We start from the raw sequence: 17,519 nt of genomic DNA on the forward strand, positions 1-17,519 counted from the left end.
AGTTGATATTTTCACTAAATGAGGGGAGGGGGCTGAGGGACGAGTCGAGCCCAAATCATGTCTCCAAAAGGAAATTGAGATTTTCTTTCTGCATTTGTTGCTGTCAGGCTTGTTCATCAACCCCCTCCCCTCATTTACTGAGAATATCCACTCCCTGATTCGAACGGGGGTGGCTTTTACCCCCTCAAAGTGCCCAATTTTCCCAAATCCATTCGAACTGATAGCAAAAAATTGAAAAAGAAAATCCCATTTCCCTTTTGGGGACAGGATTTGGACTCAGACTTGTTCCTCAAGCCCCTCCCCTCATTTACTAAAAATATCAACTTCCCCCATTTGAACGGGGGTGGCTTTTACCCCCTCAAAGTGCCCAATTTTCCCAAATCCATTCGAACTGATAGCAAAAAATTGAAAAAGAAAATCCCATTTCCCTTTTGGGGACAGGATTTGGACTCAGACTTGTTCCTCAAGCCCCTCCCCTCATTTACTAAAAATATCAACTTCCCCCATTTGAACGGGGGTGGCTTTTACCCCCTCAAAGTGCCCAATTTCCCCAAATCCATGCGAGCTGAGAGCAAAAAATGGAAAAAGAAACTTAATTCTGTATTGGAGACGGGATTTAGGCTCAGACTTGTTCCTCAGCCCCCTCCCCTCATTTAGTGAAAATATCAACTTCCTCGATTAGAAGGGGGGTGGCTTTTACCCCCTTGAAGTGCCCAATTTTCCCAAATCCATGCAAACCGAGAGCAAAAAATGGGAAAAGAAACTCTTAATCCCTTTTTGGAAACAGGATTTGGGCTCAGACTTGTTCCTCAACCCTCTCCCCTCATTCAGTGAAAATATCAACTTCCCCGATTCGAACGGGGTTGGCTTTTACACCCTCAAAATGCCTAATTTTCCCAAATCCATTCGAATTGAGAGCAAAAAATTGAAAAAGAAAATCTCGTTTCCCTTTTGGAGACAGGAATTGAGCTCAGACTTGTTTCTCAATCCCCTTCCCTCATTTACTGAAAATATCAACTTCCCCGATTTGAACCAGGGTGGTTTTCACCCCCTCAAAGTACCTAATTTCCCCAAAGCCATGGGAACTCTAGGCAAAAAATGGAGAAAGGAAATCCCATTCACTTTTTGAAGACAGGATTTGGGCTCAGGCTTGGTCCTCAACCCCCTCCCCTCATTTAGTGAAGATTTCAAATCCCCGGTTCAAACGGGGGTGGCTTTTACCCCCTCGAAGTGCCCAATTTTCCCAAATCCATGCGAATTGAGAGCACAAAATGGAGAAAGAAAATCCCATTCCCATCTTGGAGACAGGATTTGGGCTCAGCCTTGTTCCTCACCCCCTCCCCTCAAGAAAGAAAAAAAATTTTTATCAATTTAAAAAAAAAACTTCGTCCCTGAAATCAGTAGAAAAACCCCGAGATAAAAAAAGGTCAGACCAAGAAAAATAAGCTCAGATCCAAAAACGGAAGAGGAACTTTCCACTTCAAAATGCTCCCTCTTCAATACCCTTTCAGGAAAAGGAGCGGTTGCGGGACACCCTGTATATATATATTGCATACAAAAATACATTATTTCACGTATCAAAACTACTTAAATTTTCGAATTACATTCTTTAAAGAATTTATCAATAGAATTAATGACACTAGGATTCAAGATGCAAACAATATGACTCATCATAGTAGGGAATTGACAATATTTCTTAATTTCATCCATCATTTTTGTTTTCTGTTCATCGAACCTGGGGCACTGCCAAACAATATGGTCGAATTGATGACGATGCAATGGTCTTGTAGTCATTATATTTCTTTCGAATTTCTAACAGATAATTATTATCTTTAATGTTCAGCTGAGGGTTATGGAGAGCTTGAAGGGCACTTAGACTATCAGTGAAAATATATATCTTTATGAGTATTCTGCACAGCAAGATCCATAGCTTCATTGAGCGCCAGACATTATGCAGTGTATACTGATGATCTAGCATTTATACTCTTAGTACTACGATGGTTGAGCTGAGGACAATAACACGCAGCACCAACACAGTTGGCACCCATGTTTTTACTTCCATCCGTATAAATTTCATATATTTCCACTTCTTTTTCTCTTATCATTTCATGGAAAATTCTGGGATTCTCAACTTCTTTCATGTTCTTCCCAATCCCAGAATCAAACTGAATCTCAGTCAAAACATCCTTGTAACTGTGGCCATAAATGTTGAAATGTGTTTTACAATCAATTTGATCTATGAAGGGTTTTATCTCTCTGGCACATTGGACCAATAGTCTATTTTGACGTTTTTTTGATTAGAGGACTGTTCCTTATAAACTGATTAAGAACATTATGAAACTGAAGTTGATTGTTGGTCAATACTTTAATATAGAAATTCTTCAGCAAAAATTTAGCTCGCTCTCTGATAGTCGGAAGTTTCGCTTCTGCAATGATTACATTCGTAGGAGTACTTTTTTTATAGCCCATGATAGCTCGGAGAGACTCAAATTGTATCTTTTCAAGAGTATAAGCCAACTTTTGTCGTGGGATAATACACCCCAGGTGCATACTCTAAAAGTGACCTCACAAAGCTCTTGTACAACATGAGGAGAGTACTCGGATCGCACCCCCACCAGGTACCTTTCAAAAATTTAATACGATTGAGTGCTCTGAGTTTTTTTGTCAATGTCTTCAATATGAGTGCGAAATGATAATTTATAGTCCAAAATTACTCCTAGACATCGAGCTGATTCCGATGATTCAATTGTGATTTCCAATAACTACTTTGGTATCACCTGGTTTGACTTTCCTCTTGAGAGAAAAATGGATCAATTTGGTCTTTTATGGAGTAAGATCAAGTCCTATCTCTCCTAGGTTTTCATTTAGAACCTTGACAGCTTTCTCGATTTTAGCAATTGATTGTTCATTATTCTTGGAACTGTAATAGACTTCGGTATCATCAGCAAACTGAGCGACAATAACCCCTTCAGGAACATTTTTTGTGATATCTAATACGTAAATCGAGTACAGAAGAGGACTCAGCACGCCCCCCTGGGGAACTCCTTTGTATAGATGTCTGACCCGATCTGAATTAGAAAATGCATGATAAATTTGACAAACTGGAGTAGATTTGAGTTTTGAAGCTTTCGCGGCCAATATTATTATTCATTATGATGGTTTCCGGATGGATGCCGCGTCTAGATTCAGCTTTTTGCCGACGTTTCGCAAACATTTCAGTCTGCATCATCAGGGCTAGGTTGCTTCGATACTGAAGCTCCCCATTGTAAGGAAGTCCTTATATACCCCCTGACCCCAGGAGGGGGTAGGTAGAGTGGTGGGGGGTATCCCAGCCAATCAAGATGTTTTTAATTGATCAGCTGGTCAATTAAAAAACCGGGAGGACAGTGTGCAAATTGGATTGGTTTGGTATCCTCGATCCCTATTGAGATTGTTCGGATGTTTTTGTATCTCGAGACCTTCGCGATGTTTTCTGGCGAAATATCCTTGTAAGCTGGCAAGCATTTCTGTCTTGTCATATTGGATAGAGTGTCCAGTGTCCATCCGATGTTCAGCCAGTGCAGATTGCGAGATATGGCCATTTTTTGCACACCGTTGATGTTCTTTGATCCATGTACTGATCCTCCTCCCGGTTTCACCAATGTACCCTTTTCCACAAAAGCAAAGGATGTTGTACACCCCTGGGACACTAAGTGGTGGTCTCCGATCCTTAGTACTGGGGAGCATTTGTTCAATTTTCGTTGGTGGTTTGAAAATTGTCCTGTCATGCTTCTGTAGTACCTTGCTAATGCGATCCGTCGTACCTTGAAGATACGGGAGAACAGCCGTTTTCTGATATTCTACTTTATCAGCAGGTTCACTCTCAGCTGAGTTCTTGTTTTTCAGCCTGTGCAAAACACGGTGGACTTGTTTGCTCTGGTATCCATTGTTATTCAATGCTTTATCCTGGTGTTGAACTTCGGCTTCCAGGTATTCAGGCTGGGAAATAGTGAGAGCTCGGTACATAAAAGAGCTTATCACCGAATCCTTTTGAGAAGGGTGATGGTGTGAGAAGGCATGGAGGTCTCTATCTGTATGTGTAGGCGTTCGGTAGACTCGGTGACCAAGACTTCCGTCCTCATTACGATGCACTAGGACATCTAAGAAGGAAAGAGACTTCAAGTTATGGACAAAAGAAGTCTCAAAATCTTTAATTTCCCTGATTGCCGTATGAAGAACGGCGGAGCTCGGTATATACAAGAAATTTGAAATGAAGAAATGGTTACGAGTTGGACAGCTCAGTTGGGAGAGAACCTGATGGATAATCGGAACGTCCCGGGTTCAAATCCCGGTCTGAACCAAGTGTTTAAAAAAAAAATTTTTCTTGTTAACTAATATCCTGGTTCCTGTCTTGCCTACTCCAAAATCCTATCCAACAATATCCTGCGACGTCACGCGATGTGGGACGCTATCACTGATCTCAACATAACTGCATAGCTTGTTCTTATGAAGCCGGCACGCCAAAAGTTATATAGAGGGCAATGAATGCTGCACAAACTCCCGTCTTCAGTGAAAAATATGGAACGCGTCACGATTTACGGCAATTGTGACGTCACAGGATATTGGTGGATAGGATTTTGGAGTAGGTAGAAGGGGAACCAGAATGATTCTCGATATTAGTTTACAAGAAAAATTTACTGAAAATCCTCAATTTGCTGATATCAAAACAATTCCTGGAATTGGTACCTATCACTGCTTTGTACCGGAGTCTACAGGAACAGTTCTTGATAAAACAGTGTCCATTCATACGACTACGATAGAGTCAAAATAACAGTGGATTTATTAACCTTTAAATCGGTTTAACCAGAAGTGACATTTGTTCATAACAAAAAATGGTGAATAGGAAAAATATGTCAAAAGGTAGCCAGGAATTAATTTAGTGCAATTTTGAGGGAACCTCATGGCCCAGCTGTTTTACAAAATTGCTGGAAAGAAGAGGGCCGTAACATTGACATTTGAAATGATTTTATGTGAAGCCATAATACTGAAGAAAATTAAAAAAGCCTTATAGTTTGCCAAAAAGTGCGAAGAAAGCCATCATTCGTAAATATTTCAATTATATGATGAACAAAGACCGCCACAAAATGATAAATAAATTTTTTTATTTTTTAAAGCTAATGAAAACTTGTTTTACTCAAGAAAATTCGCAAAACAACTCGAGTAAACGCCTGAAAATTCCGAAATAGCGAGGAAAGAATTTTTAGAAGTTTCATTACTCTCTAATTCAGGAGCTTTGGCGAAGAACTGCTTGAAACTTTTCACGAATGTAGGTATTTGTGGTAAAAATTTGCTACAAAAATTACAGGTTTTTGAAAAATGATTTTTTTGAAACATTCAACTTTAAAAAGAAACTTGTTTTGACAATTACGTCGGTAAAATTGCATGAAATAATCTTTTTTGGATTCATTTTGAAGAGTTTTCAGTATACTATGAATCCCTTGAATTTACTTTTTGATACACATAAACCCGGCGAAGTTATCAAAGACAATGGAATCGTTTTTTTTTAGATACCTGCCTGAAAAGCTCACTTTTCGAAACCGTTCAGTACGCGTAAAGTGTGTTTTACGTGATACCTACCAAGTTCACTGTTCGGAATGGTAGTGGGGGTAAAATAGTACATTATGTTATGAGGGCGATAAGCGGCGGTTCGTGAGAGTGTGAAGTTTGCAGCACGAGGTGCAAACTTCACACGAGTGCTGCAAACTTCACACGAGTCATGAACCAACGCTATCGCCCGAATAACATATACTATTTTTCGTCACGAAGGTCCGTCAAGGGAGGCGCGAGCGAGCGCGGGAGGGGGTCCAGGGGGACGGAGTCCCCCTGGTGGGGGGGGTTGGGGGGGGAAGGCCCCCCCCCACTGAAGAAAAAAGGAATTGAAAAGTAATTATCAATTTATCAGTCACAAATAATTTGTTTATTCAGAACAGTGATAAATTCATAAAATTCAACAAAAAATATCAATCTTTTAGGCAAGATTTTCCTTCTAATAAGGGCGAAGCCTCTCCCTACTAAAAAAAAGAACACTTGAACTAATTATATTTATATCAGTCATAAACATTTATATTATCTTAATCAGTTTTTTTTTAAATAATCTAAAGCATGCCATTTTTTTGGGACGAATAACTTCCTATATCGTAGGGCATCATTTAAAAAAAAAACTAAAGACAAAAAAAAAATTGGAAAGTAATTATCAATCTTGAATAGTTATCTATTCAGAATTGTGATAAATTGATGAAATTTAACGAAGAAATATCAATCTTTTAAGCAAGATTTTCTTTCTAATAAGGGCGAAGCTTCCCCCCACCAAAACAAAGAACACTTAAACTAATCATATTTATATCGGTCATAAACATAAACATTGATATTATCTTTATCAGTTCTTTAAAAAATAATCTAAAGCATGCCATTTTTTGGTATGAATAACTTCTTATATCGTAGGGCATCATTTAAAAAAAAACTGAAGAAAATACGAAATTAAAAGAAAAAGAAATTGGAGAGTAATTATCGATTTATCAATCTTAAATATTTATCTATTCAGAATAGCGATAAATTCATAAAATTCAACGAAGAAATACTAATCTTTTAAGCAGGATTTTCCTTATCAGGGCGATGCTTCTCCCCACCAAAACAAAGAACATTTAAACTAATAATATCTATATCGGTCATAAACATTAGGCAATATACTTCTTTAGAATCTCCCAAAAGGGCCCAGTAAAAGAGAACGGTCGAGTGGAGCCATTTTTGGTCTTTACCAATTTGACATTGAGGCATGTCTGGTGATCCTCAATGTGTTGAGGAGTCAACTTATAAAGCTCCAGTTGTCTGCAAAACCCGTGTATACCCAGGATGCATGCGACCTATAAAAATTAAAACCGATTAGAGATTTCGTGAACCATGAATTCTCTAGCGAAGTGGTAAAACGAGATAAGTGTATTTTTCCCATCTTCGTAAAACTCAGATTGTTTCAGTAAGGAGTAATTTTAGGAGATAAAGTCATAATATCATTTTTCTAGCTGATTATTTTTCCAACGAAAAATTGTTATGATATTTTCTTCCCAAATCATTCTTTGCTGAGATAATACGAGTTTTAAGGAAATATGGAGAATGCTCTTACCTCGTTTTATCACTTCGCTGCAGAATTTTACATGCACGTGCAAAAAAAATAGTATAACGCCCTAAAATTTATCACAAAATTCCATCTAATTGCCGTATAAGTTGTTATTAATTTTTTTTAATTACAAAATTAGGGCTGAAAAAACCGATATATTTTCCATAGAAAATATATCAATATAAGAGCTTGTAGAAGGGAGAATGGAGTAAAATGCACATCTATAAATAAAAGTTTTATTTTTGATTTTTAAAATTTTTCTGTTTCAATAAATATAAATAGATGAGTAAAATATTTGACAATTGGGGAATTGATAGGCTGACAAATAGGACTCCATAGTAATGCAAAAATATAAATAATACAAATATTCACTAATGATTTATTATATCTGCGAATGGGGTTTGCAAATTTTATTTGAGGTTAGTTAGAATTTATTCAAAAAAACAAGAATTACCTTCACTGCTAGCCAGTCTTTATCAGGTGCTGTCTCCAAGAATCTGGCTAGCTCCTCCTCGGTGAATATTTTGGCCTTCTTCTTAATATGATCTGACTGTTTCGTATTGGCGGATAAAAAACTCAAAAGAGTGTGAAAGTCGCTGATATAAATTTTGTCATAGGCAAGCAGAGTAGATTTCAACATGGAATAAATGGCCCACAATGATGAGGGTGCTATGCCAGGCTTATCCTTTTGACATGGGTCGATTTCATTGGGCCTTCTTAACAGATTGAAATACCCCAATAGCACTGTCTCGTTAACCGTTTTAATTCGTTTCTCCTTTACAAAAGCTTGGAACTTATGATATGCTCGATCATAAATTGGCTTTGAACCTGGTGGTATAAGGATAGACTCAGCTTTCCTGNTTCGTTTCTCCTTTACAAAAGCTTGGAACTTATGATATGCTCGATCATAAATTGGCTTTGAACCTTGTGGTATAAGGATAGACTCAGCTTTCCTGACTTGGTCTAGAACGTCTTGTGGAATTGTGCATTTATCGACACTGGAGTCATTCAGTGAATTCACGTTCACTGACATGCTGGATGTTGAACTCTCCTTGTCCATGTCGCTAAACAGTTCGGGAGACACAAATTCCTGATCACTCTCATCACTATCGGGGATTATGATATTTTCCATGTGTGTATTTTGTGTTGTCGCATCAGTTTGCCGATGCCGCACAATCACAAAATGACGAATATTGTGGTTATAACCGGGGTCGGAAGAGGCGCTGTATGATCTTACCCGACTATACGTTTTCCCGAACGCAAAGCGCAGGCGCAACCCTGCCAAGTGACGACCACGTCAGAACTCACTATCTGCTGCCTTCATGTCGCGCTTTACCAATCCTTGGATAGGTAAGTGAGACTTACCATGCCTGGTCTTTCACTTACTCTCCTTGGATCACGCATTATGGAACTGATGTGATAAACGCCACTTACCCTGTCTCAACAGAGTCCTAGTAAGGGGCGCTTATCGGACCTCAGTGACGAAAAGGTTATTTTTACGCATGCCGTGAGACTTACGGACACTAAACGGTTTCGAAAAGTGAACTTTTCAGGCAGGTATCACAAAAAATAGGATGTGTTACGCATAGGTGCGAAAAAGTGGTTCTTTACGCACTTGTGACACAATATACCAGTACCAGCGCAAAAATGTCAAAAAATCATAGCCCGTACAAAAATCTTTACTTTGGGTTGAGATTTCAACTGAAACCTTAACTAATTATATAGAATGCAGAAAAAAATCACGGATATAATCGGAGAAATCGATTTTTTTACTGCTGATTTGGCGTAGAATCGCCCATAAATAAGCTGCTAAAATGCATTCTAGGAATATTCGAATTGAAAAATAAATTTCATCACAAATCTTCAAAGATGAAAAAAAATAAACAACAGGGAGGGGGCAGCGAGCCCCCTAAGCGGGTATTCATATTTTCTGTCCAAATTTCAAAGTGATATCTCGATTGTTGCAGAAGCTAGAGTGTTTACAGTTTTTTATGGAAAAATGGAAAAACAGGAATATCTCGAAAACTTTGTATGAATAGGTATATGTTTTCATTGACATAGACAGAAAACATCGAATCGAATGTTTTGAAAAAAGAAAAAGTGAAATCGGTTGCGTAGTTTTGAAGATTAGATTTAATGTAAAAAAAATTCAAAAAAAGTCGAATATCTCCGAAACTATTTATGCGATTGAACGCATCTTCAATACGAAACATTGTTATCGTAAGTGGAAGATTTTGTTCAAATTTCAAGTTGATATCTCGATTTGTGCATAAGCTAGTGTTTACAAAGTTTTTTTATGAAAAAAATAGAAAATCAAGAATACCTCGAAAACTTTGTATGAACGGGTATATGTTGTAATTGATTTACATAGAAGGCATGGAAACGAATGGTTTGAAAGAAGAAAAAGTGAAATCGGTTGCGTAGTTTTTAAAATATTTCATGTAAAAAATGTTCAGAAAACGTCGAATATGTCCGAAACTACCGATGCGATTGAGCCCATCTTCAATAGGAAGCATTGGTATCATGGGACGAAGATTCTGTCCAAATTTCAGCAAAATGGACACTTGATCAATGGCTATATGAGTGGGGTAAAATGGATACTTGAAAATTTACGATTTTTTTTTTCAAAATTTCAAATTTTTGGAAGCTATTTCGGGGCAAAATTGACACTTGATGAATTTGTATATGGGTGGAAGAAATGGACACTTAAGAAATTTTTAGAATATTTTTTTTTCACAATTCAAACTTTCGAAAACGGCTGTAAGGCCAAATGAGCACCTGATAAATCTGTATATGGGTGAGGTAAAATGCATCCTCAAAAATTTCCCTTGAACTGCTTCTTGGCAAGATCAACACCCGAAAAATTTAGTTCTATTCAAAAGACAAGAAAATTTCTGATGAAATAGATGTGTTGAAGAAACTTTCTCAAAAGCTTTAGTAGATTTATATTTTTTGAGGAGAAAATAAAGGGAAATATCTCTCTGCATTTTACAACATAATTGTGTGGCTATTTCTTTATAGAGAGAAAGTAGAGTTGGAAGAAAAAATCAATAAGTAAACTTCGTCAACTCTTTCGAATTTTAAATTGAAGTTTGAATGATAGTGGCAATGAATTTCTTTTTTTTTAGTAGTGGAATAATGTGGAAATATTATTTTATTTGAAAAACTAGGTAAATTACGAGAAATTATAATAAATGAGAAGAACACACAGAATTCAAATGGATATGGGATTATCAGATCTTGAATAATTAACATTTGTCGCAGATGAAGTCGGGGTCCTCGTCATCTGATGAAATGTCAGCACATGAAGTATGACATCAATTGTGGCATTTCTCACACTCGATTCACCGCTCGGTTGACTCGGAGTAGAGACCTTCGCAATAGATACAAACTGCATCACTCTCGTCCTCAACTTCTAGAACCTTCTTTTGCTTCTTCTGAGGCAGACTGGATTTTGTTCTCGCGCTTTTTCCTTTGCTCTTCTAATTTTTCTTAGATTGACACTTCTTCTTCTTCTCCTCTATCTCACTCGCTTCTTTCTTCTTAGCCTCCAACGCAGACCGATATTCCTCGCCTGTAAGAACCGCGGTCTTTCCCCTAGTACGTCTCTTACATGTTGATTGATCTCGAGCAACAGGAACGGGCTCCAGTGCTGATGGCGTAACTTGAAAGAGACGATTTTGTTCCACCTTCTTCTTCATCAATTTTTCTTTAAATTCTGAGTTGAGTGGAGTCTGTTGCGAGCCTGTATCGTCATCCTCTAATTCACCCTCAGGGTGATGGCCCTGATTCAGGCCATCCATGAGAAGTACAGGGCTTTCAGCCATTGGTTTGACTGTTTTCACAAACCACTTAAATCATTGGAGGAATAAATCAGCAGTCATCCACCCACTCTGGATGGCCATTCCCCAGGAACATTCCAATCCTCCAATTAAGAATTGGGAATTCATGTTTACTTTAGGAAACACAAACGCTGGTGGCAAACATTTTCCATCTGCTGAAATGCATAGCTCCACGGTGACCAGCTTCCCTCGGTCACTGGACACTCCTTTACCCACTTGTTTTTTCCCCTTTGTTGCAACAATTTTTGATTATTGTTTCGGATTCACGGTGAATCCAGTCTCATCGAAATTAAAGATACGTGAAAGGGGCAATAACTTTTCTATGCCTGCTGCTCCCATTCCAAGGGTAAGTTGTTGATACAGCAAATTGAAATAGTTACCAACAAGGACCTTATTGAAGCACATAGCCCGTGCGATCGACGTTGCCTGAGGTTTCCTTATTGATAATGTACCATTTCTTTGGAGAAACCCTCTCAGCCAATCCTCTCCAGCAATACCATTGATGAAGGGGTGCTGGATTCCATTCTTCTTGGCAATTTGATAAGAGAGCAGACGTACTTCGTAAGTGGTGAGTCCGGCTAGGAATTCTGTCTTCTCTTGTAAATAAACTGCCAATTCCACTTACTGAATGGCAGAGAAGACAGTTGTACGACTTCCCATCCCTAGGGAGGAGATATTGGGTTTTTTTGTTGTGGAGTCATTTTTTGAGTCTTCATCGTGAAAGCTTTAAAATTATCGAATTTCTCAATGAGTTTGTTGGGAATGGCTGAAGAGTAAAGTTTTCCTGATTGAAAAATCAGGAGTGCACGTGTCTTTGATCTCCAAAACGTCTCCTTCTCATTGCTACACAATAGAACCATTGGAAAATCATAATTACAGTAATTTTGAAAGTCTCGGAGTATTAAAACTAACGACGACAAAAATAAAATGAAATAAATCCATTTTTGATAGTCATAAACCACAATCATTATCGTGAAAATTGATTGAAGCTATAAGTGAATCGAAGAGTAATAAGCAACGATTCTTCTTCACCATTCCCATTTTGTTTTTCTTTTATTCTTCTGAGTATCGAGGTCTTCCTTCGGTCGATCATCTACTTAGTGTTACTTTCTTCTATTGTAATTTGTGATCTTACCCCTTTCCAATACACACATGCAGTGGAAATTACATGAAAGTGACAGTTTTGTCATCTTGATAGTCTCTTACCTTTGATGAGAACCATAGCCATATCAGGACATTATCTGTACAACTCAATCCGACGACGTAGAGTGTTCCTCGATACATTGTAATCCCTAGCTGCTGTCAACAGTGGTGACTTGTGGATTTCCACAGCTTCTATCGCTTTAGCCATTTGAAGTAGATCCCAGTTTTGACGCTGTCTTGCTTTTAAAATTCCTCATTTTCTGATAACTTATCGCCTTCTCAAAATCAATGTACAATTACACACCCTACACAAAGGACCTTTTGTCCTTTTGCAAAATTTCTAAGATGGCTGATTTTCCACTCACAAAGGAAATCAGCATAAAACAATGAGGAGGAGAAGGGGAATGAGCAAACAAAGAAAAATTTAGTTTACTTCACCCCTCCCGCCCGCGCCGAAAGTCAAAAATTTCAAAATTGAAAATCCCTGTCATGACTAGTGTTGTCCTATGCTGCCACGCAGGCGCAGTAGAGGGTTCGAGGGCAACCGTGAATGATTGAAAAGACAAAAAATATCGAATTATGAATTATTCAATCAATGAATTCATCAATTGAATAATATTATTGAAACATAAAAAATTGGGAAAAAAATCGTGTCCATTTTACCCCGTTTTTGTTTTACCTTACCAGTGTCAGGACAGAGTCTCAAAACAACATTATTATTTTGCTAACCTCAAAATGAAGTCAGAAGAGTAGATTTGATTCAATGCAGTTCATTATTTAAAAGTCGTGTCCATATTACCCCGCCCTCCCCTGTATCTTCCGCATGGACTATAGTTTTTAAAGAAAAATGTTGGAAAAAGTCAGGGAATGGTTATTTATGGCTGCCCATCCTATAAAAAATTAGCATTCACTTTCGAGGATGATAGGGGTTGACAGATTTGACACGGAGTCCCTGAATTATTGGTCACTAAAACATAAATCAACCATTTGATAACCGCAATTAGGTAAACGTGCTAAACTTACTGATGAAATCCTAAATGATAGGAAACGATATCAGCAATAGCCTGTGTATCGGCTGCAGACCCAGAACGACAGCAGTAGATATTATCTGTGATTTTGGTCAACTTGTCAGCAGTTCTGTTGCTAATATAAGCGCTGGAAGGAGAAGAAAAATTCTAGCAAAAATTATCACCATTTGATCTCCGATCATTTTAGCCAATCAAATGTGTTTACCCAGTGGTAGCTCTTGAATCTGCTCCAATGATTACTCCTCCATTAAATTCCACTGCCATAATAGATGTCTATGGAGTAAAACATAATGGTAATAAGTTGAAACGTATATGTGGTTGCAGTTTTGTGGAAAAGTATTGTCATTAAGCAGTGTGGAAATTGAAAGATTGCATTGTCATTCTAACCTCTCGTCCCAGCAAACAATGTCGGTGGAAACTTCACATAATAGAAGAAAAAATACAATAATTACCCCAGTACTGGCTTCTGTTTGCATCCAATCACATCCTGCCAAGTGATACGGAGCCGTTGGATTTTGGGGGTGTAAAGTATTGACGATATTCATCTCTTAACTTTTTAATATCTGGAATTAATTAGACACAAATGACTCAAATGACAAAGCCACCGCCAAACAAAAGCTGAAATAGTAAGCTGCCCCCAAGCTGAAATAGTAAGCATTCCAAAGGCAGCAATAGTAAGTGCCCCATGCGAGCGATGGCGCCACGGTTGATTTAGGCCTCTGGGCCAGAGATAAGCAGAGATTATAGGGGACATGAGCAGGGCCAATGTAAAGTGTTCAACAGCAAAATTCGTAGTGGTGGCGCATGGACTACGATGGAGCGTACGGAACTGTTGGTATGGTAGGGCCCGAGCATAAATTTGTCGATAACCGGAAAATGGTTCTCAATACGGTAGCTCCTCGCATTTTGTAATAAATGTCAGGAATCAGAGATTATAGGGGAGATGAGCAGGGCCAATGTAAAGTGTTCAACAGCAAAAATGGTAGCGGTGGCACATGGACTACGATGGAGCGTACGGAACTGTTGGTATGGTAGGGCCCGAGCATAAATTTGTCGATAACCGGAAAGGGGTTCTCAATACGGTAGCTCCTCGCATTTTGTAATAATTGTCAGGAATGTAAAATCCAACATATTATAATCAATAGTATAATGAATGCACAATCTAATGATCTAAAAGTCTTTTCCTTTTTCTCGACATATTTATTGTTGACACGTAAGTCAAAAAATTCATAGAAAATCCCAGCGCTGTCGCTGGAAAACTCTATAGTCGCTGGAAAACTATAGAGTTTTCCAGCGACAGCGCTGGGATTTTCTATGAATTTTTTGACTTACGTGTCAACCTGTCTCTTATACACATCGAGATGTGTATAAGAGACAGGTTGACACGTAAGTCAAAAAATTCATAGAAAATCCCAGCGCTGTCGCTGGAAAACTCTATAGTCGCTGGAAAACTATAGAGTTTTCCAGCGACAGCGCTGGGATTTTCTATGAATTTTTTGACTTACGTGTCAACCTGTCTCTTATACACATCGAGATGTGTATAAGAGACAGGTTGACACGTAAGTCAAAAAATTCATAGAAAATCCCAGCGCTGTCGCTGGAAAACTCTATAGTTTTCCAGCGACTATAGAGTTTTCCAGTGATTCTATTGAATAATTGTGCAGATTTTGTTTTTTCTTACTGTAGTAATGTTCGATCATATATATTTATTCCCCCCCTGAGTGAGAAAGGATTATGTATCGCGCTCGCTCCCACTCATTGTCGTCTCTGTCGCGTTGGCACGTGCCCGTACTCCGCCAAACTTAACGAGTGCGAGTAAGAAAGAAGGTGGAGGAGGAGAGAGAAAACATTCCAACTCGTTTCAACGTTTGGAACGTTTTCGTTGTTCTTCAGCGATCTACACATAATAGGATTAATTCAATAATAATAGATTAATGAATAAGATTTTTCGCAGATTATTGCGAGAGTTAGATGAATGGTTTGCCTCCTTCAGTGACCATAAAAAATTGTCTCCAATCGACAATATCTCCCGATGGAATGGAACGATGTGAATGAATCAAGTATCAATTTGAATCTTTAAAAAATTAATCCAGAGTGAAAAAAAATCCCGGCATTCCACTCTGAGATTTCTCTCAGAGAAATTGTCTGTGTTTACCGAGAAAAAAAAAACGTTGTTCCTAGGAATCGATGTGTCTTTTTTAGGCAGCTGCATTTCTGAAATGCAATGAGCAAGCAATGTTAAAATTAAGTCATTTTGTAAAAAATTTCTAGTGACATGATCCTGAAAATCAAAGGAAAGTCTTGAATTCAGGAATGATGTCTGTAGGTTTCAGTAATATTTTCGCGGAAATTCCGGGAACACTTATTGGGAATTTTTATCGCGTTGCCGTAATACGGAAATTTCAAGGAATTTCGTCATAGCAAATTAAATTTTTTTATAAATTTCAGTCCAATTATATGTGTACGTCCACGTGAAAAGGGCCCATTTTATCGCATCTAATTTCCGAGATATTCACGTTTTTCTCTCCACTCCATTTATCCCATTGTTAAATTGATTTTTTGATCTTTTATGCGGACGTTACACGGAGAAAAATAAATCGGTAAAAGACTTGCGATTGCAAGGAGTTTCCCAAAGATCCCCATTTTTCATGCACGAAGAACAATGAAGCTTTTTGGAATCTTCGGGAAATTCTATCCTATCCTACTCAAGTAGGAACGGAGGAATGAATTTTCAAAAGCGCGGAGTAACCCCGAACGGTTCGCCGGCATCGAGTGAGCGCGGGGGGCTCCACCGATTAGAAAATTCATTTCTCCCCCCCCCCTGCCCGCCTAATTGCGAAGAGGGAATGAACGCAACATCTATCGATCGAGAATAATATTCTCAATAAATGACAGTGGTTTCATTCCCTTAGTCTCTATTAGGAGAGGAGGAATGAATTTTCAAAACGCGCAGTAACTCCGAACAAGTTCATCCCATTCAAAAATTAGTTTCTCCCCTCCCTAATTGAGATGAAGGAATGAAACCAAAGTCCACAGATTGAGAATTGCATTTTTAATAAATGACATCGGTTTCATCTCTTAATCTCAGTTAGGAACGGAGGAATGAATTTTCAAAAGCACGGAGAAACCCCGAACGGGTTTTCGACGTCGAGTGAGCCCGGAGGGGCTCTCCCGATTGGAAAATTCATTTCTCCCACTCTAAATAAGATGAAGGAATGAAACCGACGCCGTTGGATAGAGAATTAAATTCTCAACAAATGACAGCGGTTTCATTACTTAATCTCAAGTAGGAGCGGAGGACTGAANACGGAGAAACCCCGAACGGGTTTTCGACGTCGAGTGAGCCCGGAGGGGCTCTCCCGATTGGAAAATTCATTTCTCCCACCCTAATTAAGATGAAGGAATGAAACCGATGTCGATCGATAGAGAATTAAATACGCAATAAATGACAGCGGTTTCATTACTTAATCTCAAGTAGGAGCGGAGGAATGAATTTTCAAATGCGCGGAGAAACCCCGAACGGCTCTCCGGCGTCGAGTGAGGCCGGAGTAGTCCAATGAACGAAGGTCTAACATACGAATGTTTGCTAATCAGGCTCCATTTTTGATACAATATGTGATTTGGGCGTATGAAACTAATGGCAGATGTTTAAGGTTCCCCAAGTTTGTGCGGGGGTTGAAACACCCAAAAAACTACCCCTGAAAACCGTTTTTTCGAAATAACTCATGAATAACGCACTGTACGTCCAAAAATGTAAAATACAAAGTTGTAGAGCTCAAAATTCTACATAAAAAATGTTTAGACCACTTTACCCCTATTCCCAACCGTTCATCCCCCAGAGCCGCGTGAACATCAGATGGGAAAAAAAAATGTTTTCCATTTAAAAAATTGAAGTTAATGANCACCCAAAAAACTACCCCTGAAAACCGTTTTTTCGAAATAACTCGTGAATAACGCGCTGTAGGTCCAAAAATGTAAAATACAAAGTTGTAGAGCTCAAAATTCTACATAAAAAATGTTTAGACCACTTTACCCCTATTCCCAACCGTTCATCCCCCAGAGCCGCGTGAAGATCAGATGGGAAAAAAAAATGTTTTCCATTTAAAAAATTGAAGTTAATGAATTTTTTTTTTTCTTCCATATTTTTTATTAGAACATTTACCACTAATTTTGTGTTTATCGTACCCGCGAATCTCCTATGGATTCAAAGTTAAACATAATTTTCTAGCTCCAACCCCTAAATCAGGCGCCGGGAATGAGAACCTTTTGTGCGAGAGAGAAGTCTCCGTCTCGTTCACACGCTACAGCATTGTTGCGACCATTTGCGCATGCGCGCAAGGGCCTGTGGAACATCAC

General features: G+C 38.5%; 2 protein-coding genes across 2 annotated transcripts in view; both read right to left on the minus strand.

The window, feature by feature from the left end:
• Positions 1–13,797, minus strand: part of LOC107041360 (proteasome subunit beta type-6) — a 52,814-nt gene extending 39,017 nt beyond the window's left edge. The window contains exons 1-3 of the mRNA XM_015261874.2: positions 13,616–13,797; positions 13,369–13,436; positions 13,159–13,290 (exon numbers count right to left, since the gene is read on the minus strand). Of these exons, the coding sequence (XP_015117360.1) occupies positions 13,159–13,290; positions 13,369–13,436; positions 13,616–13,708 (293 nt within the window). The 5' untranslated portion in view covers positions 13,709–13,797. The remainder of the gene's footprint in view (positions 1–13,158; positions 13,291–13,368; positions 13,437–13,615) is intronic.
• Positions 6,032–8,343, minus strand: LOC107041359. Its single transcript, XM_015261873.1, has 3 exons — positions 8,075–8,343; positions 7,605–7,978; positions 6,032–6,899 (listed from the first exon to the last, which is right to left on the minus strand). Exons 1-3 carry the CDS (start codon positions 8,280–8,282, stop codon positions 6,714–6,716), a joined length of 768 nt encoding a protein of 255 aa, XP_015117359.1. The 5' UTR covers positions 8,283–8,343; the 3' UTR covers positions 6,032–6,713.
• Positions 13,798–17,519: the final 3,722 nt, after the last annotated feature.

The sequence above is a fragment of the Diachasma alloeum genome, unplaced genomic scaffold (assembly GCF_001412515.2).
Source record: "Diachasma alloeum isolate Michigan unplaced genomic scaffold, Dall2.0 Dall_scaffold_00363, whole genome shotgun sequence".
Taxonomy (NCBI): Eukaryota; Metazoa; Arthropoda; class Insecta; order Hymenoptera; family Braconidae; genus Diachasma; species Diachasma alloeum.

Coding starts and splice junctions, on each gene's coding strand:
- LOC107041359 (XM_015261873.1), bottom strand. CDS start 8,282: ATGGAAAATATCATAATCCCCGATAGTGATGAGAGTGATCAGGAATTT. Junction 7,979..8,074: donor GTCTATCCTTATACCACAAG/GTTCAAAGCCAA, acceptor TTATACCACCAG/GTTCAAAGCCAATTTATGAT. Junction 6,900..7,604: donor AAGACTGGCTAGCAGTGAAG/GTAATTCTTGTT, acceptor TAATTTTTATAG/GTCGCATGCATCCTGGGTAT.